Source organism: Melozone crissalis, unplaced genomic scaffold (genome assembly GCF_028551555.1).
Source record: "Melozone crissalis strain CALT ecotype California unplaced genomic scaffold, PUWL_Pcris_2 ptg000045l_1, whole genome shotgun sequence".
NCBI lineage: Eukaryota > Metazoa > Chordata > Aves > Passeriformes > Passerellidae > Melozone > Melozone crissalis.
The window spans coordinates 11,442,042-11,460,000 of record NW_026535823.1 but is presented as its reverse complement, the minus strand read 5'-3'; the positions used below and the strand labels follow the sequence as shown (position 1 = coordinate 11,460,000).

General features: G+C 37.7%; 1 protein-coding gene across 1 annotated transcript in view; it reads right to left on the bottom strand.

Moving 5' to 3' along the window:
• Positions 1-17,959, bottom strand: part of NEK7 (NIMA related kinase 7) — a 66,993-nt gene that overhangs the window by 17,761 nt on the left and 31,273 nt on the right. Inside the window, exons 6-8 of the mRNA XM_054285994.1 lie at positions 9,725-9,833; positions 7,405-7,512; positions 191-285 (exon numbers count right to left, since the gene is read on the bottom strand). Of these exons, the coding sequence (XP_054141969.1) occupies positions 191-285; positions 7,405-7,512; positions 9,725-9,833 (312 nt within the window). The remainder of the gene's footprint in view (positions 1-190; positions 286-7,404; positions 7,513-9,724; positions 9,834-17,959) is intronic.

The window sequence follows — 17,959 nt, the reverse complement described above, 5'->3', positions numbered from 1 at the left end:
TTACTAATCCTTCAGTCCGCCAGTCTTCAAGAAATTGCTGCAAAATCTTTGTAGCAAGCAGATTTAAAGGCAAGTTCAAGTGAAACACAAATAAAAGTATTTCACATGCTTAAGTTATGTAAGGGGAGGAGGGCAGGGGAAGGGGGAAGTAGAAGGGCATTATTAAGTTCACTGTATATATCAGTATTACCTCATACAGCAGACAGCCTAGAGACCAGATGTCAGACTTGAAGTTGTAACCATTTTCATGTATTCTCTCTGGAGACATATAATAAGGTGTACCAACTGCAAAAAACCACAAGTATTTTTGAATGAAAATTTCTGTTGTTGTGCAGTAGTTAAATTACCGTTTTCCCAGTAGAAGAATATTTTTCATCTTTCTCATTTTGCTACATTTAAAACTTCAACTCATACTTAGGACACTTCAGTTTGACAAAAATACACAAATTAGTATCTATTTCATTCAATGCAGCTTTATTTTCACTGCTCATTACCAGAGCTATGCAGTTGTAGAACACTTACAAATTTTGCTTTTAAGGAATCTTACAAGTAATTCGTTTCTGCTGAAGAGAACCAAGGGCAAGTACTACACACATCTCTGCTGCTTTTCCAAACTGTTAGCACTGGGGCTAGAAACAACTCTAGAAATTCTCTGCATAGGCTGAATTTTTTGTTTCGCAAGTTCTGTTCTTTCTTTAAGAATATATAAATCTGAAAAGGCTGGTTTTGAAATTAAAAAACACAGGCACTTTGAATAGCTGAATTTAAAGCTGAGTCTGAGATTCAGGCCCTTCAGAGATGAGGGCAGGAAAACCAGCGAGCCCAGCAAAAGCTGAGGTTCCTAAGGGCAACTCAGGCATCAGCTGGAGCACCAAATTCCACAAGGGCTTTGCAGACCTGTGCCTGTCCCAGCTTAATCCTGCCTCAGAGCTGTCGGCTCTGGAAATGTCTGCTCTTGAAAAGCAGCATTTATGAGGACTGTCCCAGAGTAAATTTATGTTGGATGCTCCAGAACATCTCTCCCCTTGATTTTAATCAAACCCTACCCATCTGTGTCACAAGTTACTTGGAACAGAGAAATACTGAGAGATGTTTTAGGTCTATAAAAAATGTTATTACAAGGAAATAGCTGAGTGATGGTTTCATGTATGACAGAGCAAATAAGTAGTTATGGAAAATAATGGTAATGGCAATTTTAGTGCATTGTTTCTGAACTTTCTCCCTGTATCCCCCAAAATGACTGCCTAACAGCACAAAAAGGCACAGATCTATACAGATTTTTATTTTGATTTTGTTTGAATATTTTCTTAAGCACTGAATCCTGATGATGAAAACCAGCTGATTTCTGTCAATTCAAGTTGATTTGATTTTGAAACTAAACATCTTGCAACACTATCACTGATTAAAATCAGTAATTCTTCATTTTTGTTCTTTGTCGTATGAACTTCACATATTATTATAACACAAGGATCTGGTTTCACTTCTGCTCTTCTCAATATATGAGGCTAATTCAGAATTGATCTCTGTATGAATACTGAAGACAGAGATACAGTGAACATATAAGTACTTCTACATCTGAATAATCAGGTTAAATAGCTTTAAGTAATCAGACAGATAATTTTACTCTAATAATTTCCAAAAGTTAAGGATTTTGTTTTGACAACATGCCTTGCCTTCAAGAAATGCTGCATGTCAAACTATATCATGAGGAAGTAAGGACGAGGGAGAATGACTTTCCTACTTGAAGGGCCCAGCTCAGATAGGTGGTTCGGGTTTTCCCTATCTCAGGTCAGGTCACTGCTGCTGGTAACCCATCATTTCACCTGATCTGCTTCTTGGCAAACAATGCTGAAAACCCATATAAACTGCTTCTGTAACAGACTGGCAAAGACCAAGATCCTCACGTGGTATCCTCCAAAGAATCTGGTCCCCTAAAGATGCTGGGGGAGATTTCCTGCTCTGGAAAAGCTGAGAGTGCCAGAGCCCCTCCCTCAGCACTGGGCTGAGCACTCAGTGCACCTCTGAACTGACTAACAATGGTAACAGCTTAAAAGCAGAAAGGCTGGGAAAAGGCAACTCCAGAGAGTTCTGTGGGAGACATTTACTCTCACAGGATGTTTGCATCCACCCACAACTAAGAATGTTCTTTTCCCTGTGAAACAATATAGGCAAGCAGATGGGTAGACCACAATGCCAAAAGAACTACCAAAATATCCAGAACCAACTCTGGATATATCTAGTTTTCTAATGTATCACCATCAGTATTTTAATGGGCACTTAATAACAGATATCTTAAGATTAGAACTGCAACTAAGCATTTGGAATGATACAGGTTTCATACTTTTATTATCTTACTATTTTATTTGCCTCTTGAATTTTTTTTAATACCCCAAGGACTTGTGAGCTTGGATGCCTGCAAAATTTCAGCTGCATTTTGTATCCATTAATTAAAGCACTAGTTTAGTATATTCTGATGCTTTGTTGGCAGAATGCATCTAACAGAAATAAGTTTAACAGTGATGTGTTTCTTCAGTGGCTGCAGCAGCAGTGCCTCTGATGCAGCCACTGTGCATCACACAAGTGGCTGGCAGTGAGTAATGTGCCAGAAAGAGGCTTCACAGAATCCACAGGGGGCAGCTGAAAACACTGAGGTTTGAAGGTTCATAGTCTACCAAAAGCAAAGGTAATTTTAACCAGTAGCTCTGGGAAGCCTGCTGATACATTAGGGGTCTGATATGACCGTGAAAGATTGATGATAGTGAAAAGCAAGAACAAATGTTCCCATTTTACAGCGTTTAGCCTAGTGTAACACCTCCACTGCAATGCAATCTGCAGCCCCCCACGGCCAACTAGTGAGAGGAATCGAAATTAGTTCTGTTACTCATGGAATCACACAAACAACCTGAAGATTCAGACATCATTACTACTCGTAAACTGATTTTAACAGAACATGACACTAAAGATTCATTATTCTGACATTCAGGAACTACTGAAAGCATTGCAATGATCCTTTTAACACAGTGAGCACTCTCAGGACATAGCTGTGCTGCTGGTAAGCAACTACCAGTGTGATTCTACGTTTTATTTGCTTCCTGGATCTTTTTTTACTGTTAAGTGAAATACAGCATCCCAGTAGTATAGAGATATGCAACTTCCTCACTTCCTTTACTCATCTGAAGACATCAAAGTGGGATAATAAGAAAATGAGCTAAATCATTGAGGTGCCTACATTTTTAAGAACAAAATAAGTAACTTCAGTGTTTTGCTTGCTGCATTTGCAGACCTGTGATATCCTGCAAGTCTGAACAGTAAACTCCTTGAAAGTGGTCTGAGTCACATACAGTGTCTTCTCAGAATCTGCTGCTGCTCTGGAGCTCTCTCCCTCTAAAGATGCTGCAGATCCAGAAAGTGTTAATTCTTTATGCAAGCTTCCTGTTACTGGCAGAGGGAATAGACATAATAGAATTGGGGTTAATACAGAGCAGGGAGCTGATTTGAAGGATCAGAGGCAAAGAACCTAATACAGAAAAAGGAATTATGATATCAACAGTCCATCTTACTACCTGGATAAACATGTAACTCACAATGCATCTGAGTAAATTTAAACAAGTGCATCAAGGAGTGGAATGAAGTACAGTTAAGTTCTGAAATAGTTACTAGCTCTAAAAGCTATCAAGCATTTTTAGGCTGAGAGAAAAATCTGCCTGGTAAATGTTAAATATACTTGTACAAAACAATGCAGTGGTTCATTCAGGACAAGTTTAACAGACCACAGTTTTACAAATGGCCACATAATCATTACTGACATTCCATGCATTGGCATACATAACTATCAGAATTCAGGAAGGGGGCTAAAGAGACCAAATTTCAGTAACCAAAACACATGGTTTACAAATGACTCAGTGTCCGTAAGACCACAGCAACTTTTTAATATAGAGTTCAATACAACATGCTTAACAAGATGAATGTGGATGCTGAAGACAGACAAACCACATCACAAGCAAGAAGCTTGGAGGTCCTTTCCAGCCCTACTGATTCTATAATGTTCAGGGTTTTGTACTTATTTAATATAGCTATAGGAGATGTCTAAGTCAAAATACTGCACTTATCCAAAGTAACTCTGCAACCTAGCCCACAATGTGCAAACAGTCCTTCTACATAAGTCAATCTAGAAATATCTTGAGTTATTTTATAACAACACAATCATTTCTCTTCAGCTTTCAAACTACTGTAAGAGAGCTCATGTTTCTGTACATAAACTACAAGAGCTATTTTAACACAGCTTCCTTGATGACTGCAATGACTCAGCTGCAGACTCCCCTGCCAGCATTACTGTACACTGAGGGTGCAGGTTCTGAGTATGGCTGGGTATTTAAGTGGAGTTTATTCTATTCACAGAATGGTGCTGCAAACCACCACCTCAGCACACCCCCTACTGCATTAGAGACACACATTAGAGAAGAGTATCTGCACACATTTTCACAAGGTACTTTATCCTCCACAACCTGTGTGAGTTTCTAGACAAACCCCTCACATAGCATAGTCTGTGCTGGGGACAGCAGTATCACAGAAATGACAGAAGTTGTCAAAACACAGAAGACCAGAATTCCATGCAGATGATTCTCTGCATTTGAGCCTTTTCAGAAGATTGCAGATCTACTCCTTTGCCCTGCAAGAAGGGAGGCCCATGCTGGTGGCAGTGCCTGCCTGGACAGCACACTGCAGCCTTACAGCACTGCAACAGCAGAGAGATCAAGTGATTCTTTTTGTAACTGAAATATGAAAATACTTCTCTTTACATCCACTGAATGGCTAACAAGAAAAAAACACATATCCATGAGCTGGTCTTAGAACTGCCATTTCACCAAAGAGCATAAGGCCTGGAATTCAGCCATTAAACAACAGCAGCAAGAAAACCCTAACAGAGTTGTAGGGAAAGGAGTAGGAAGTCTTTGTTGGACCATATTCCCCTTTCAAATATAAAGTCTTCTGAAAACAAGACGTTTTGCCAAGTTTGTATCAAATCAACAATGCCTCCACTTCCTCTGCCCTTTTGTAAGAAATGTTTTCCATTTCCAAAAAGATATAGGCATGACAATAGTAAATTATTGATAAAGCTGTATAGAAAGAGTTAAGAACATGAAAAAACCCTGTCCAGTGCAGTTTTTTCATTTGTTTCAAATGGACCATCAGTAAAGATTCTAATTAAATCAGTATTATTCATAATTAGCAGTTAGAAGCTGTAGCTAATTAAAATTTTAGTACATTTCTTTATCTCTGAAAGCCTGAATCTAGTTTGCTACTGAAATTTTTATAAAGCTTGTAAACAAGTATAAATTGCTACACATATGTTTGTAATTTACTAGGTTACGTGCACCAAAGGTTTATGGAATCATAAAAAGATACAACTTTGAAAGAAATTTCAAGAAAACCTGCATCAGAAACTGCAGAAGAAATCAATTTAAGAAGTGGTATCTGCTAGTGATGACAAAACACAAAGTCAGTCTCCTCTGCAGCCTAAGTTAACAGCTGACACAAACCTTTTTTCTAGGCTGAATTCTGACATTAGGCCATAATTAAGAGGGAAATAGGAAATAAAGAGATGGGAAAAAATAAAATAAAAAATAACAACTCTTCTACCAAGACACAGCCACCAACAGAAGAAACAAAGCTGCCATCCTCCCCTCCTTCCCCACTCTCTGGATGGTTCTTGGATCTGTAAAAGATGAGCTTTAAAGGGCTCTGGGGTATTACACTGTTTTTAAATCTGGCACAGTCTTCAGCTTTTTTCAATTTCCAGCTCAGCCTTCACAACAATTCCCCTCCCAGGAGCCAAAATAATCCAGGGTTGAGGCAGTCTGCTCCTCTTTAACTTCCTGGCTGGTGCCTCAGAATGCAAGTCTGCTCTCCCACCCTCACTGCTGACCTGTGCCTTATTCCTGAGCTCCTACTCCTTAGATTAGGATTTCCAGCTCCCTCCTCACAACCTACTTCCATGCAGGCAGGAGCAGAGTCCACCTGCAAGAACCCAACCCAGCCTCCCCACAGTGCTGCCAGAGATGGCCCCTGGCTTCCAAGGGCAGCAGGAACAGCAGCACTTTGGGTGCCACCCTGTGAGAGCAGCAGATCTTCAGTGTCACATGTGACTGACCCCCAGGGTGGAAGCCCAGCACATTTCCAGCCTGGGCTCTGCACTCCTCCTCACCTCCTGCCAATGCAGGGCTGCACTCTGTGTCTGGGGCTCCTATTATCACCTCACCACTGACTCATGGCTTTGACTTCACCAGTCTGCACCAAACATGGGAAAAACTGGGAGGCACAAAGGAGTGACCAAAGGCTTTTTGGAGGACAGGGAAACAAGGAGTGTCAAAAGTTTCCCATCCAAAATATTTTATTTTTAGCCATTAACACATGTATTACTCACATCTCAAATGTGGTACAAACATGCAATCAATAAACAGGCTTGAGTTCAGCAACCACCAAACACAGACACTTCAGTGAGGGAAAAGAATGTTTTTGTATCTAAAAAACCTAACTTAACAAAATTATGAACAATATTTCCAACATTTCTCTTTAAAGCAGATGTTACTCTATTTACAAGGTTTTTCTCTTCTACAGAGATCCTCTTAGATTCTGTCATTCATCTGTTACCTACTTTTAAACTTAAAATATATGCCAAATATTTAACTTTTCTTCTTTAAAGGCCTCTTAATAATCCTCATATTCACATGCTACTCAAAAGATGCACATTACGTGAAAATTTTGTTTGGATAGAGATAATACACTGCTAGTTTTGTGTGCTAGCAAAGAACAAACGGAACATTTCAAAAAACTTAGAAAAACAAGAATAGAAAAAAGCTTTCTGGGAATTGGTTTTGTTAATTTTGATCTCCCCTCAACTACCTAAGCTTACATTGAGAAATGTCACCTTAAAAAGTGGAAACTCCCTCTGAGAGCCCTTCAAATCCATGTAGCCAAGAGGTCATTAATGCTACTCATGCAGGCACACACAGAATTATGAGACTCCTCCCAACACTGAATAAAGTTCAAGTCAATTTTTAAAAAATGCATCCATATTATCACCTTATTTTTTCCTAGCATTTCTAGGCAACACTATTGTCTTAAAAACTTGTTCACAGGTAGAAATGTACACTAAATTATGCAAACAAAGGAGGGGAAATACCCAAAGTATTCTGAACGAAATACCTCAGTGTTACAGTGTTTCTGTATTTGTCCATGGTGCTGACCATTTTTTTATTAAGAACAACTTTAATATTTTTATTATTACTTAAGAACATCTTTAGCTGGTCCTAACCCTTTTCTTCTTCCTCCTGAGTGGGCACAGTATTTCCACCATGTAAAATTCTCTACCTGTCCAACACCTGTACCTCAGAGAAAGCTTACCTAAAGAATGTGCAGCTGTGGTTTTGGAGCTGAAAAATCGACCAAGTCCAAGGTCTCCCAGCTTTACTACTCCTGTAGCTGTAATGAACACATTTGCTGGCTTTATATCTGAAAGAAAAATAAATTTAAAAATTTCAAAGTCACAGTGAGGTTGCAAGAAAAGCTACTCTTCTATTAATAATAGACCCAAAGAGGATTTTATTTACAGGTAATAGTGGTAAAATTTGACAGTGCTACTCAGAAAGAATGGGTCTAGAATGTAGAATTTCAAATCCACTATTTTAACAATACAACCATCACTCAAGTGAAGAAAACAAAGAGCCACAGAAAGAAATTTTTTTTAAAAAAACAAGCAAACAAACAAAAAAAACCACACCCCGAAAGTCAAGAAGTATATACAGGGGAGTCCATCACAATTTCATATAAGCTACATAGAGAGACTTACATTAGAACTAGAGAATCTCTTTTGTTATGTCTTAAGTAACAGCCTAAATATGTTTTCAAGAGCTGTACAGCATTTTTCATCACTTTTGCTGATCAAATTAGCCACAGTGGCATAGCGTCATTTATTTGAAATAGATAACTGATTCTCTATAAGAGCAGGCATTAAAAAAGAAGCAAGTTTACTCAGGAGAATGGTTATTTAAACTCGTCAGTGGAATTGGGCTAATCAAGTAGAAACAAAGAAAAATAATGATGTATACCCCAGACAGTTATTTTTCACAAGCAATATCCAGTTTAAGTTTTAATCCAATCCCTTAGAGACAACAGAAGAGACCCTCATTCTATGATTTCTAACAAGATACCTAGCTTGTTAGTCTCCTAGATAAACTGACCTGTTATTTGTTTGGCAAGGGAATTTAGCTCTTACTCTGCTGAAGAGCAATCCACTCTAGCCCTAAATTTACAGAAATCAGTTCACTTTGATAAGAGGGGATTACAGTTTGCATAAAATACAGGCACAGTAAAAGGAATGGTTAACAACCCTTCAAGCACCAGCATTTTCAGGTTTCTAGTAAAAAAGTTACAAAACCTTAAAAGCTTTAGAGGAAGACAGAACCAATTATGTGTTCCTGCTATCTGACCCAGTTTTCAGGAGTTTGGATAACCCTTTGTGTAATAATCCAACACGGATTTAGCTCAATTTAAAAATAGCTTTAATTGCCATTGCTTTTGGCACATAACCATGGAATCACTAGATTTGCCATAGCTTTGCCAGAAGCTCTGAACTTAGTACTTCAGTTTAAGGAACTGAAATCCTTTTGTTATGAGCTAAAATATACAGAAATTAATTTAATTATAAACATATTAAAGGAAGATACTTGCACCCTACGGAAAGAATCTGTATTCTATGTCTTTCTCTTTGTATCATTCACACTTGCAGGCACCTGTACAAATGCACAAAGGGGGAAAAAAAAAGGCGAATCACAAGGGAAGGGCATTTGCAGGGACAAGAGTATCTAAGCTCATCTGCAAAATTTCCAGCTGCAAATAACAGAGCCCAGCAGACATCGAGGGACTGTTCCTATCAGGCACTGATTGAGCCACATTCTAGCACAGGGAACCACCAGCCTACGACAGGCAATGTCACCTGAAGCTAAAAAGTGACGGCCCACACACAACTCACAATCCTATAACCAGAGGGATTTCAGAAGGGGGAAAAAAATACCAGATCTAAGAAGAAGCTATACTATGATCTGTTTTCTTTGATCAAGAGTTATGAGGTGAAATGAAGACCCCATCCAGAGGAGACAGCATCACCAAGGTTGAAAATGGGCCAAGGAAATTTAGTACCTGACAGGGATAGCTGGCAACTACAAGGGCTGCTGTACAGAGATTGGAAATTAGTGGAAAGGAGCAGAGAACTGGAGGAAATGCTCACACCTGCACATAATCCAACAGAGAAGGGTCTGTACATCATAAGCAAGCAGAGCAGGAGCAGATACTCTTAAGACAACCAGGTGCAAGAGCAGTAAAGAATGGACTGACAGATCTGTGCAAGGCAGGCAGCAGCACTTGAGTAAGACAACAAGCAAATATAGAAGAATAAATACAGGGCAGAAGATAGGAGCCAGAAAAATGAAGTAGCTATGGCAGGGTATCCATCACTCACAGAACTATCGCTTATTTTGAAAAACTTGCTATCAAACAAATGCCTACCACAACAAATGTACAACCACAAACTTCTCTCAGTTTTCTATTACTCGTAAAATCTTACAGAAACATGCAATGTTTCAGCTGTCAAAATTGATTTCAGCCACTTTAATTCTCACATAGTCAAAGGTATAGTAAGGACAAATCATCTTTGATCCTGTATTACCTCTATGCATAACACGACGAGAGTGCATATGTTCCAAGGCACTGCAAAGCTGAACAAAGTACTTCCAAACTGTTCTTTCAGGAATCAACCTCTTCTGTTTCTTAAAATGCTTTAAAAAAACATGGTTAGTGAATATTAAAAATTAAAACTTGCATAAAATTACTGAAAAAAAGAAGACAGAAAATTCTTAATTATAAAATAAAAAAATACAAGAGGTTCACAATCTAATGAGAAAGGTTTAACAGAATTTCTTGACACAGAAAACTTTCCCCTTAAATATTAATATATGTATCATCACTGCATGTATATAAGTCAGTCTACACACAGAGCCACAAATAACATTAATGAAATAAAAATCCTACCCCAAAAAAAGGATTTATACAGTATTTAGCACTCCTCATTACTGGATTAGTGTGGTCAGAGTAATTTAGTATAAAGCAGCCACAGAACAAATAAAGGCCAGATACAAAGTTATGTGCCACAGAACGTCCCAAATTAAATACACTTCCTTACACCAAAATTAATTTCCATATCCTCATTTTCTAAAACAAAAAAAAAAAAAAAAAAAAAAAAGAAGAGCAGTGTCACACAGTCACAAAGATCATGTAAGAAGAATTGGTCACATTAGTTTTAAAAACTTCTGCAGTACATGAAAGAGAATTAAAGGAACTGATTTCTGAAAACTTCACAGTGATGTAACTCCTGTTCAAATATTTCCTATCCTGTATAAAAACCCATTCCTGATCACTGGTAGCAGTTCACTGGCCTATTAAAGCTTACACAAAACAATTACACTCTGCTATACACATCAGCTTCAAATGTGGTATTCAGGCACTGAGTAACAGTCCTCCAAAGATATCTACTGAAAACCTGGAATTCAGCCAATGTTAAAATGTTTCATCATTATAAATTCTTCAGCAAAAGGAAAAAAGATGGAAAAATTGTTGCTTGTTTAGCCTATGTTTCCAAAGAAATTGTATTGTGTCAGGTTTTGAAGTTCCACACAAGTAGAAAATGAACAAAAAACATTAAGACTAGCAAAATTTTAGATGGAAAGCAAAGCACTTGATGTATTTTAATTGTGGGTACAGACAGACTTCACACATGCACGCTTTAACAAAGTTCACATAGCAAACATTTATTAAATTGCAAAAAAAGAAAAAAATTCATACTATGTTAAAACATGCCAGTGAGAAGTTGACAGCTGCATCTGCACATTACAGAAACACAGGAGTGTGAGAGAGAGGCTTTTAAACTACCTATAGCAAAATGCATCAGTCGTACAAAGGATCTTAACATTCCACCAAATGTTTTTCGTTATAGGCATTATTTCAAAATGCATTTTCATTTAAATGAGGTAAAGCATATAAATTACGTCTTTAAATATAATTTTCTTTCACTCTTGGACTGAATCCAAACAAACCCTGTGTATCTGTTCTCCCCATAGCTGGATTTGCATATCAGAGGATTGTTTGATGTCAACAGGAAGATGGAGACCAGGTTTCTTTTCATTTAAAAACAAATACACAATACATCTAAGTATGTGTACATGAAAGCACAGTTCCTTGATTTAAAATGCATTCTGAAATTATCATAATTATAACTAGGTACTTTATTTAAACATTCTGAATTATTATTTTCTAACTCGAATGCAGTGATGAAATGCCATTCACAAAATGCCTGAAATGGGAAGATTTTCAATCACGCATTCCCATTCCCATTTACCTAAAGTACCGCAGTGTACTTTCAAAGTATTTATGTACAAGTTTTCTTTTAACACTTTATTCACTTGCCATTCCTAGCACTGTAGCTGATGTACACTACAAAATTGGCTTCAGTTCTTACAGTGCAAGGATACAACTTAAAGTGGTCTCACTCTGCTGAAGGCATTAATAATTTTGCAGGACAATAATAACCTTCTCCTGAAAACATCAAAAATATTACTTAACCCCAGAGAATTTATCCATCTAAAGAGGATAGAAAAGAGAGCTGCCACATTTGCTAACAATATTTAAACAAAGAAACAGGTCGCATTTTAATTTGTATAATTATATTATCTTTAAAATAAACTCAATTAACATTGTATTGTTTGGTAATTAATTACTCTTTTTCCCTCAAAAATGTTCTCAATTTTTTCTTAGGCTGTTGTCTACCAACAGACAAAACAGTGATGAAAAGCCATCACCAAAAAGATGAACTGTGCAAAATCAGCTATTGAAACAAGTTGTACACTTTTAGGAAACAATCCAGCACACACAGTTAGTTCTGAGTAAGGTCCAAATGAAAATTCTGTTTCCGTTTAGAACCTTACCTTCTAACAAGAAATGTAAGTTGATGGAAAACACAGGCAAACCTATTTTTATGCCAAACAGCATAATTAAATTCATACAGCACACATGAACTGTACTCAAAGCAGGATCCTTTCCTTTCTCCATCATTTTAAAATAGTCCACAATGCAAACTGCAGTTATAACAATTTGCGGTGTTTGCTCCCTCCCTACAGGGAAGCCAAAATGCAGAAGAGAAGATGCTGTAACAATAATTTTTCACCTCTGTTGCATCACAGCAAAGAAGCAGCACAGCCAATGGTGAACTAATCCACTGCTTGATGCCTGAAGCATCCTGAGGTCCACAGCACCCAGTCAACCTCCCAGAGCTCTCTCCCACTGCACACAGGTTGGCATTACCTGCCCAGAGGAAGAATACAGCCTGACATACAGCCCCCTCTGAAGTGCTCTCATCTTCAAAACTTCATTATTCTCCTTCCACCTGTCTTAGGCTCAAAGGACAGTCCTGATGTCCCTCAGACCACTGACCTTCTAGGGTGTGACATTAAAAAAACATGATCCTGTCTGAGGTGAAAGATCAATCTCAAACTAGCTGAAACTGGGCAAAAAGGGAGCTGCTTGTACACGTGCATTAAAAATTTTGGCAGTGCTGCAAGCAGTGCTTTGTCAGGTAAACAGAACACCAGGCACGCTTTGGCAGCAGGCTGGCTCCCTAAAACAATTGTTTGTTTCAAAAGCCATATCCCATGAAACTTCCATCTCCATCTCAGAATAGAATTACAAAAAACTAACTTTGAAGAGTCACCACAATGTCAGTACATCGTGGATAAAATTGCAATTCGGTCATTTAATACAACTGGACATTTTGGTGGTCATAAATTTGGTAATCAAATGCCTTAAAGAGCTTTAAGGCAGGCAGGCTGTATCACCAGTTCATATTTTTATCCCTTTTACAGAATGACTGAGCAGTTTCATAGTGGAAAAACAGAACTCTCCTGGTTCTCTAATGGATTGCTTAAAGATGAATTAAATACTCTTCAAATGTTTGCATAATAATGAAATTAAACACAGCTGCCGTGCACCTAAACAGCAAATGCCATTCAGTTTCTTGACAAACAAAAGATAGATGGAGAAAAAAAATCTAAAATCAACAAAGGCAGGAAGTCATATTATACTGAGTTTCTGAAGATGATGCTTTAAAGGTCAAACTCCAAAAGTAAAAGTGACAGCAGTTAGCAGCTGGTCCTACCTGGGCTTAAAAGGACAATTCAGACAATACTTACAGCAAAGACACAGGACTATGTTTGGATTTTCTAAGAAAACTAAGATTTCCTGCAGGTGAGTAGAGAGTGAACCCAGATAATTTCCACACAACTAGAAATTCAGATATGACTGCCTACATCTCCATAACCACGCCTGGACAAAATTTAGCATTCAGTTCTGATGTTGGTGTATTGAAGGATTTTGAGGTGTGATTTAGTCTGGTTTAAGTCTCACTGAATACAGAAAAAATAGGAATAAATAAGAAAAAAGACAACACAATGAGTGCTTAAGAAGCTAACTGAAGTAAAGTAAGCAAGATGTTTATGAACTTCTCTTGCAGAGAGTTGATAAATTGATCATCTAAACAATTTTGCAGTGTCATTATTTAAGAAAAGAAAAGAACTGTGGAACTGTCAAAGAAGCCCACATGAACATATATCTGAATTTTCCCCTGCACATGCTGTAGCCTAGAGCTATTATTGAAAGACAGTATTTGGAAGAAAAGTAAAATGAGAATGATGATTTCATTACTTTAAATAGATTCCTTCCTTTCTTTCATGATTCCACTAGCATCTTGATCACACTTTTTGTTCTCATGACTTCATTTACAGCTTACAAAAATATATATCACAGAAGGTTTTACACTTTATTGTATAAACTTGTAACACAGTGATTCAATGACCAGATACCATTAGGAAGAAATCTGACCTGCATCAAGAGGAAAGAGATGCAAAATGACTACACAGAAGTTCTGAGTAACACAATAGAGCTCTTGACCATTTCTGACTGTGTTTCTTTGGGAGCTTTTTTTAATATGGACAAGCAGGAAGAACAAAGAGGAAAGAGGAGGTCAAGCAGCCATGATAGGAAATTATGGAAGGACAAGCAAAAGCTCCCACTCTGTGAACACAACAGAAACAAGCCACAGCAGTGAAGATGGGTGGCAACATCCCAGAGTTCTGGAGACTCATAAATATAGAGAGGAAGTCTGTACCTAAGTCTTGTTTTCTATTTTAAAAGCTACATAATTCTAGTAGCAACACAGCATGCCAGGAGTTTTGTCTAGTTCTGTTCTTTGATTGATTCACCTGCCCATCTGTTTAGACCATGACAAGTTTTCTGCCATTTTTCTCTGCTTTCTATGCAGAACGAAAATAGAACTTCCCACCACATCCTGATTCATTCATTCAGTTTGATATACAGTGTCATCAAATTTGCCTACATTTCAAGAGTAGCAGCTGTCTCTTACTTGTAAAAAGAGAAAAAATACCAAAAAAACCCACCCAAACTATTTTTCATCTATCAACTGAACATACCAAAAGCAGCAAGTATTCAGCCAATAAAGTGATGAAAATAAAAATATTTACTTGGTTTGTTTTCCAACTTTCATTAACAGTTGCTTATATCCCCCCTTACTGAAGATGCCATACATTTATTTTTTACTCTTTCAGAATTCACAAGAAAAGGAGGTCAAAAAAATTAAATATTCCTTTATTAGTCATCTTAGTATATTGCAAACTTTATTTCACTAAGAAGAACAAAAGACTAAGATACTGCACAAAAATTAACACGCAAAATAATGGTACTAACAGAAGTACCTATTAGCATCAGAAGGACAAGTCAGTAGAATTAAACTGTGGAACTGTGGTCTTTCCTTTAAAAAAAAAACCAAACCAAAAACCAGAAGAATGCTGCAGGGGCACCACAGAACTGAGACAGAAGCATCTTCTCAAACAGAATTTTATTTCAGAAAAAATCAAAAAAGGACATTCACTTAAAAGAAATTATAAGCCTTGTAAAATTTTTTTCATATTTTCCATTTTAGTATATATTCTTTCATGCTAATAATCAGACTTAGTAATACTTCTGGTTAAACTCCTATTCCTTAGAAAGCTCTGGACAAAGTCACTTTACATAAATGTATTTTTAGCCAACTTTCTTTGCAAGGCTTCATTTCATTTTTCCTTATTGAGCAGCCCACCTACAGTCCCTCTGTTCCACCTAACATTTTTGCTGATGCAAAAGAGCAAGGACACAGAGTGCTCAGAAATAGAGATCACCTACTGAAATTTGATGTACTTGCAGAACCACTAATATAAAATTTCCAATACTGCATCATTTTCCTTGTCTCTGCTGTTACTACTGACTGGGGCTTCTTAAAACACACAGCCACATGTTTTAATTCAACAGTATTTGTTTACTCTCTCTCCCAAAAAAATCCCCTTGGGAAAACTGGTACAGCATGAAGGTGAAACTCGTGCTTCAATCATTAATCTACCTCCTAATAAAAACCATGACACAGTAAATACAGAGGCTATAATTTTAACTTTTTTTTCCTTTCTCTACAAACAAGGCGGACAGATTTGTAATCTCTATTCTGCGCAAGTTATCCACCTAGTACAAACACTGACAGAGCAAATTTTTCAAATGCAACTCTGTGCAAAATGAAAATTAGTCCCCACGTATTGTTTGCAGGTCATTTCAAACAGTAAAAGTATCCAGAACTATTATTCAATAAAATCTTCCAACTCTCCCTGCTCTTTAAAGGCTCACAGTGGGCAAAGGTGGAGATGAAATCTCCAAAGCCTGTGTAAGTTCAGTGAAGTTTACTGTCAGGTTCACTTTTCACAGCTGACTGACACCATTATTTTCCTGTGTGTACAGCCTACTTCAGCACCTTCAGGTGTGATGCCTGTGAAGACAATTGACCACAAGACAAAACACTGCTGATTGTCTAATTATTTCAGCAGAAAACCTGCCCATTTATTCTTATTCCAGCATCAGCCACACACAATGGCTGACTCACAGCAAAACTAACAAGGCTGCCTGGCAATTACCCAGCCCAATTATCCCACTGATTACAAACTGGGGCACCAGCCAGCTCCCATTCTGCCACCACTTGCATGTAACACACCCAAGGTACACTGCTCCTGCTGCTGCTCTCACTGTGGGCACTTGTGGTGACAGCAAAGGTGACAGTGGAGCACCTGTCAGACACCCCAGTGACACACATGGATGGAGGAAAAGCTTACCAGAAGCAGCTCTACCACCCTGCCAGGGCTCTGTGCCCTCAACTTTTCTTTTAAGACTTCACAGCTCCATCCACAGAGCAGCCACTTCCTCTCAGAACACCCCACCCTGCTTTTTTACCTGCTACACAGCTAACATAGATACACAAAGTTGAACAGGATGAACTATTTTTTAATTACAGGAGGTAAAAAAAAAATTAAAGAAAAAAAGTTTTTAGCAGCCTTAAAAAAGGTTAGTGGCAAAAATTAGCCTGACTGGTTCAAAGCCCCAGGTTCCTCCCTTAGGAAAAGGCACATAAAAATAGTTTAGCTTTGATCTGTAATTACCACACTCTGTGTTACGCTATCCTATTGTATTAAAGGCTTCTTCAAGCTACACTCTATCTTTTGAAGCTTTTTCAAAAATGAGTAAGGAAAAAAGCTAAGGTAAAGGTGATACAGAAAGCAAAAAATAAACCACTGAGGAAAAAAATATTTTGAAGCATTTAACATATATCAATGATGTAACTTCAGCAAAGTGCCAAACTGTTCTATACTATAAAATATAACCATATGCTCAATAAAAATACTTTGTGTGAGGAGGTTTGGCGTGGGGGTGGTGGTACTGGGGTTTTTTGTTCTTTAAATTAAATCTAGCAGTCATGGAAAGAAAAAAATAGCACGAGAGACACGGATACTGCTGAAAGCCAAAAGAACCAGATTCCATGTTTTAAAATCTGCAATTCTGGATCAAGGTAAATCAGTATTGTGAAAAGAAATAAATTACACAAACACGCACAAAAGACTGCTTTAAAAATACTTTTCCCAAAACCATTATGTCAACTATTTGGACATAAATATATGTATAAGAAAAATCTCAGAATTAGAGCCACAATAATTTTCCCCCTTGAGAGTGTGCGCATGCAATTTTCAGTTCTGTTTTCTTTATGTTAGAAGACCCTTTACTCATTCATTCATGACACTCAGCTAATGAGCAGTTTGAAAATGTCTCTAGGCTTTGTTTATTGTGCACTATTCATAACCTATTATTAAATATAAGTTTCAGGGAGGGATACAGTTTCCTAGTATGCATTGCTGGAATATCAAATTAATAAAATATATTCACAAATGGTCTCAGAAATGATGAGGTAGTAATATCCCCATTTTACAGATTAGAATGTGGGCCAAGAATAGAGATCAAAAGTGTTAATTAATTCTGGCACCAATTTAAGGACCTCCTTCTCAACATACATAGCTGTATGAAACAGTCCATCTTCAAAGCACAGTTCCACTCAGAATGAAGCTGTGAATGCTCAATACTTCTACTAATCAAGATCCAGAGTTTTGCCTTCACTGTCAAAAATACAGAATAAGCAATTAGAATTATCCCCAAAAAGCAGTGTTGAAGCAGTTTATTCAGTATCCCTTAGGGAGAGAACAAGTAAGAATGGTCTTTGGAAAAACCTTGAATTGTACTAATCACAAAACCTTTGTCTTCCAAATTCCCTGCCTAGCAAACAACTATTAAAGCAAAGAAAGCAGCACAGCTGCAACCATTTCTACACAGAGTAGCTGCACCCTTAACAGAGTGACATCCCATCCTGCTCCCAGCCAGTCTGACTTAACCCATCCAGGCTCACTCCCTGCAGACAGTCAGTTTGTCTGTCTAAGGGATC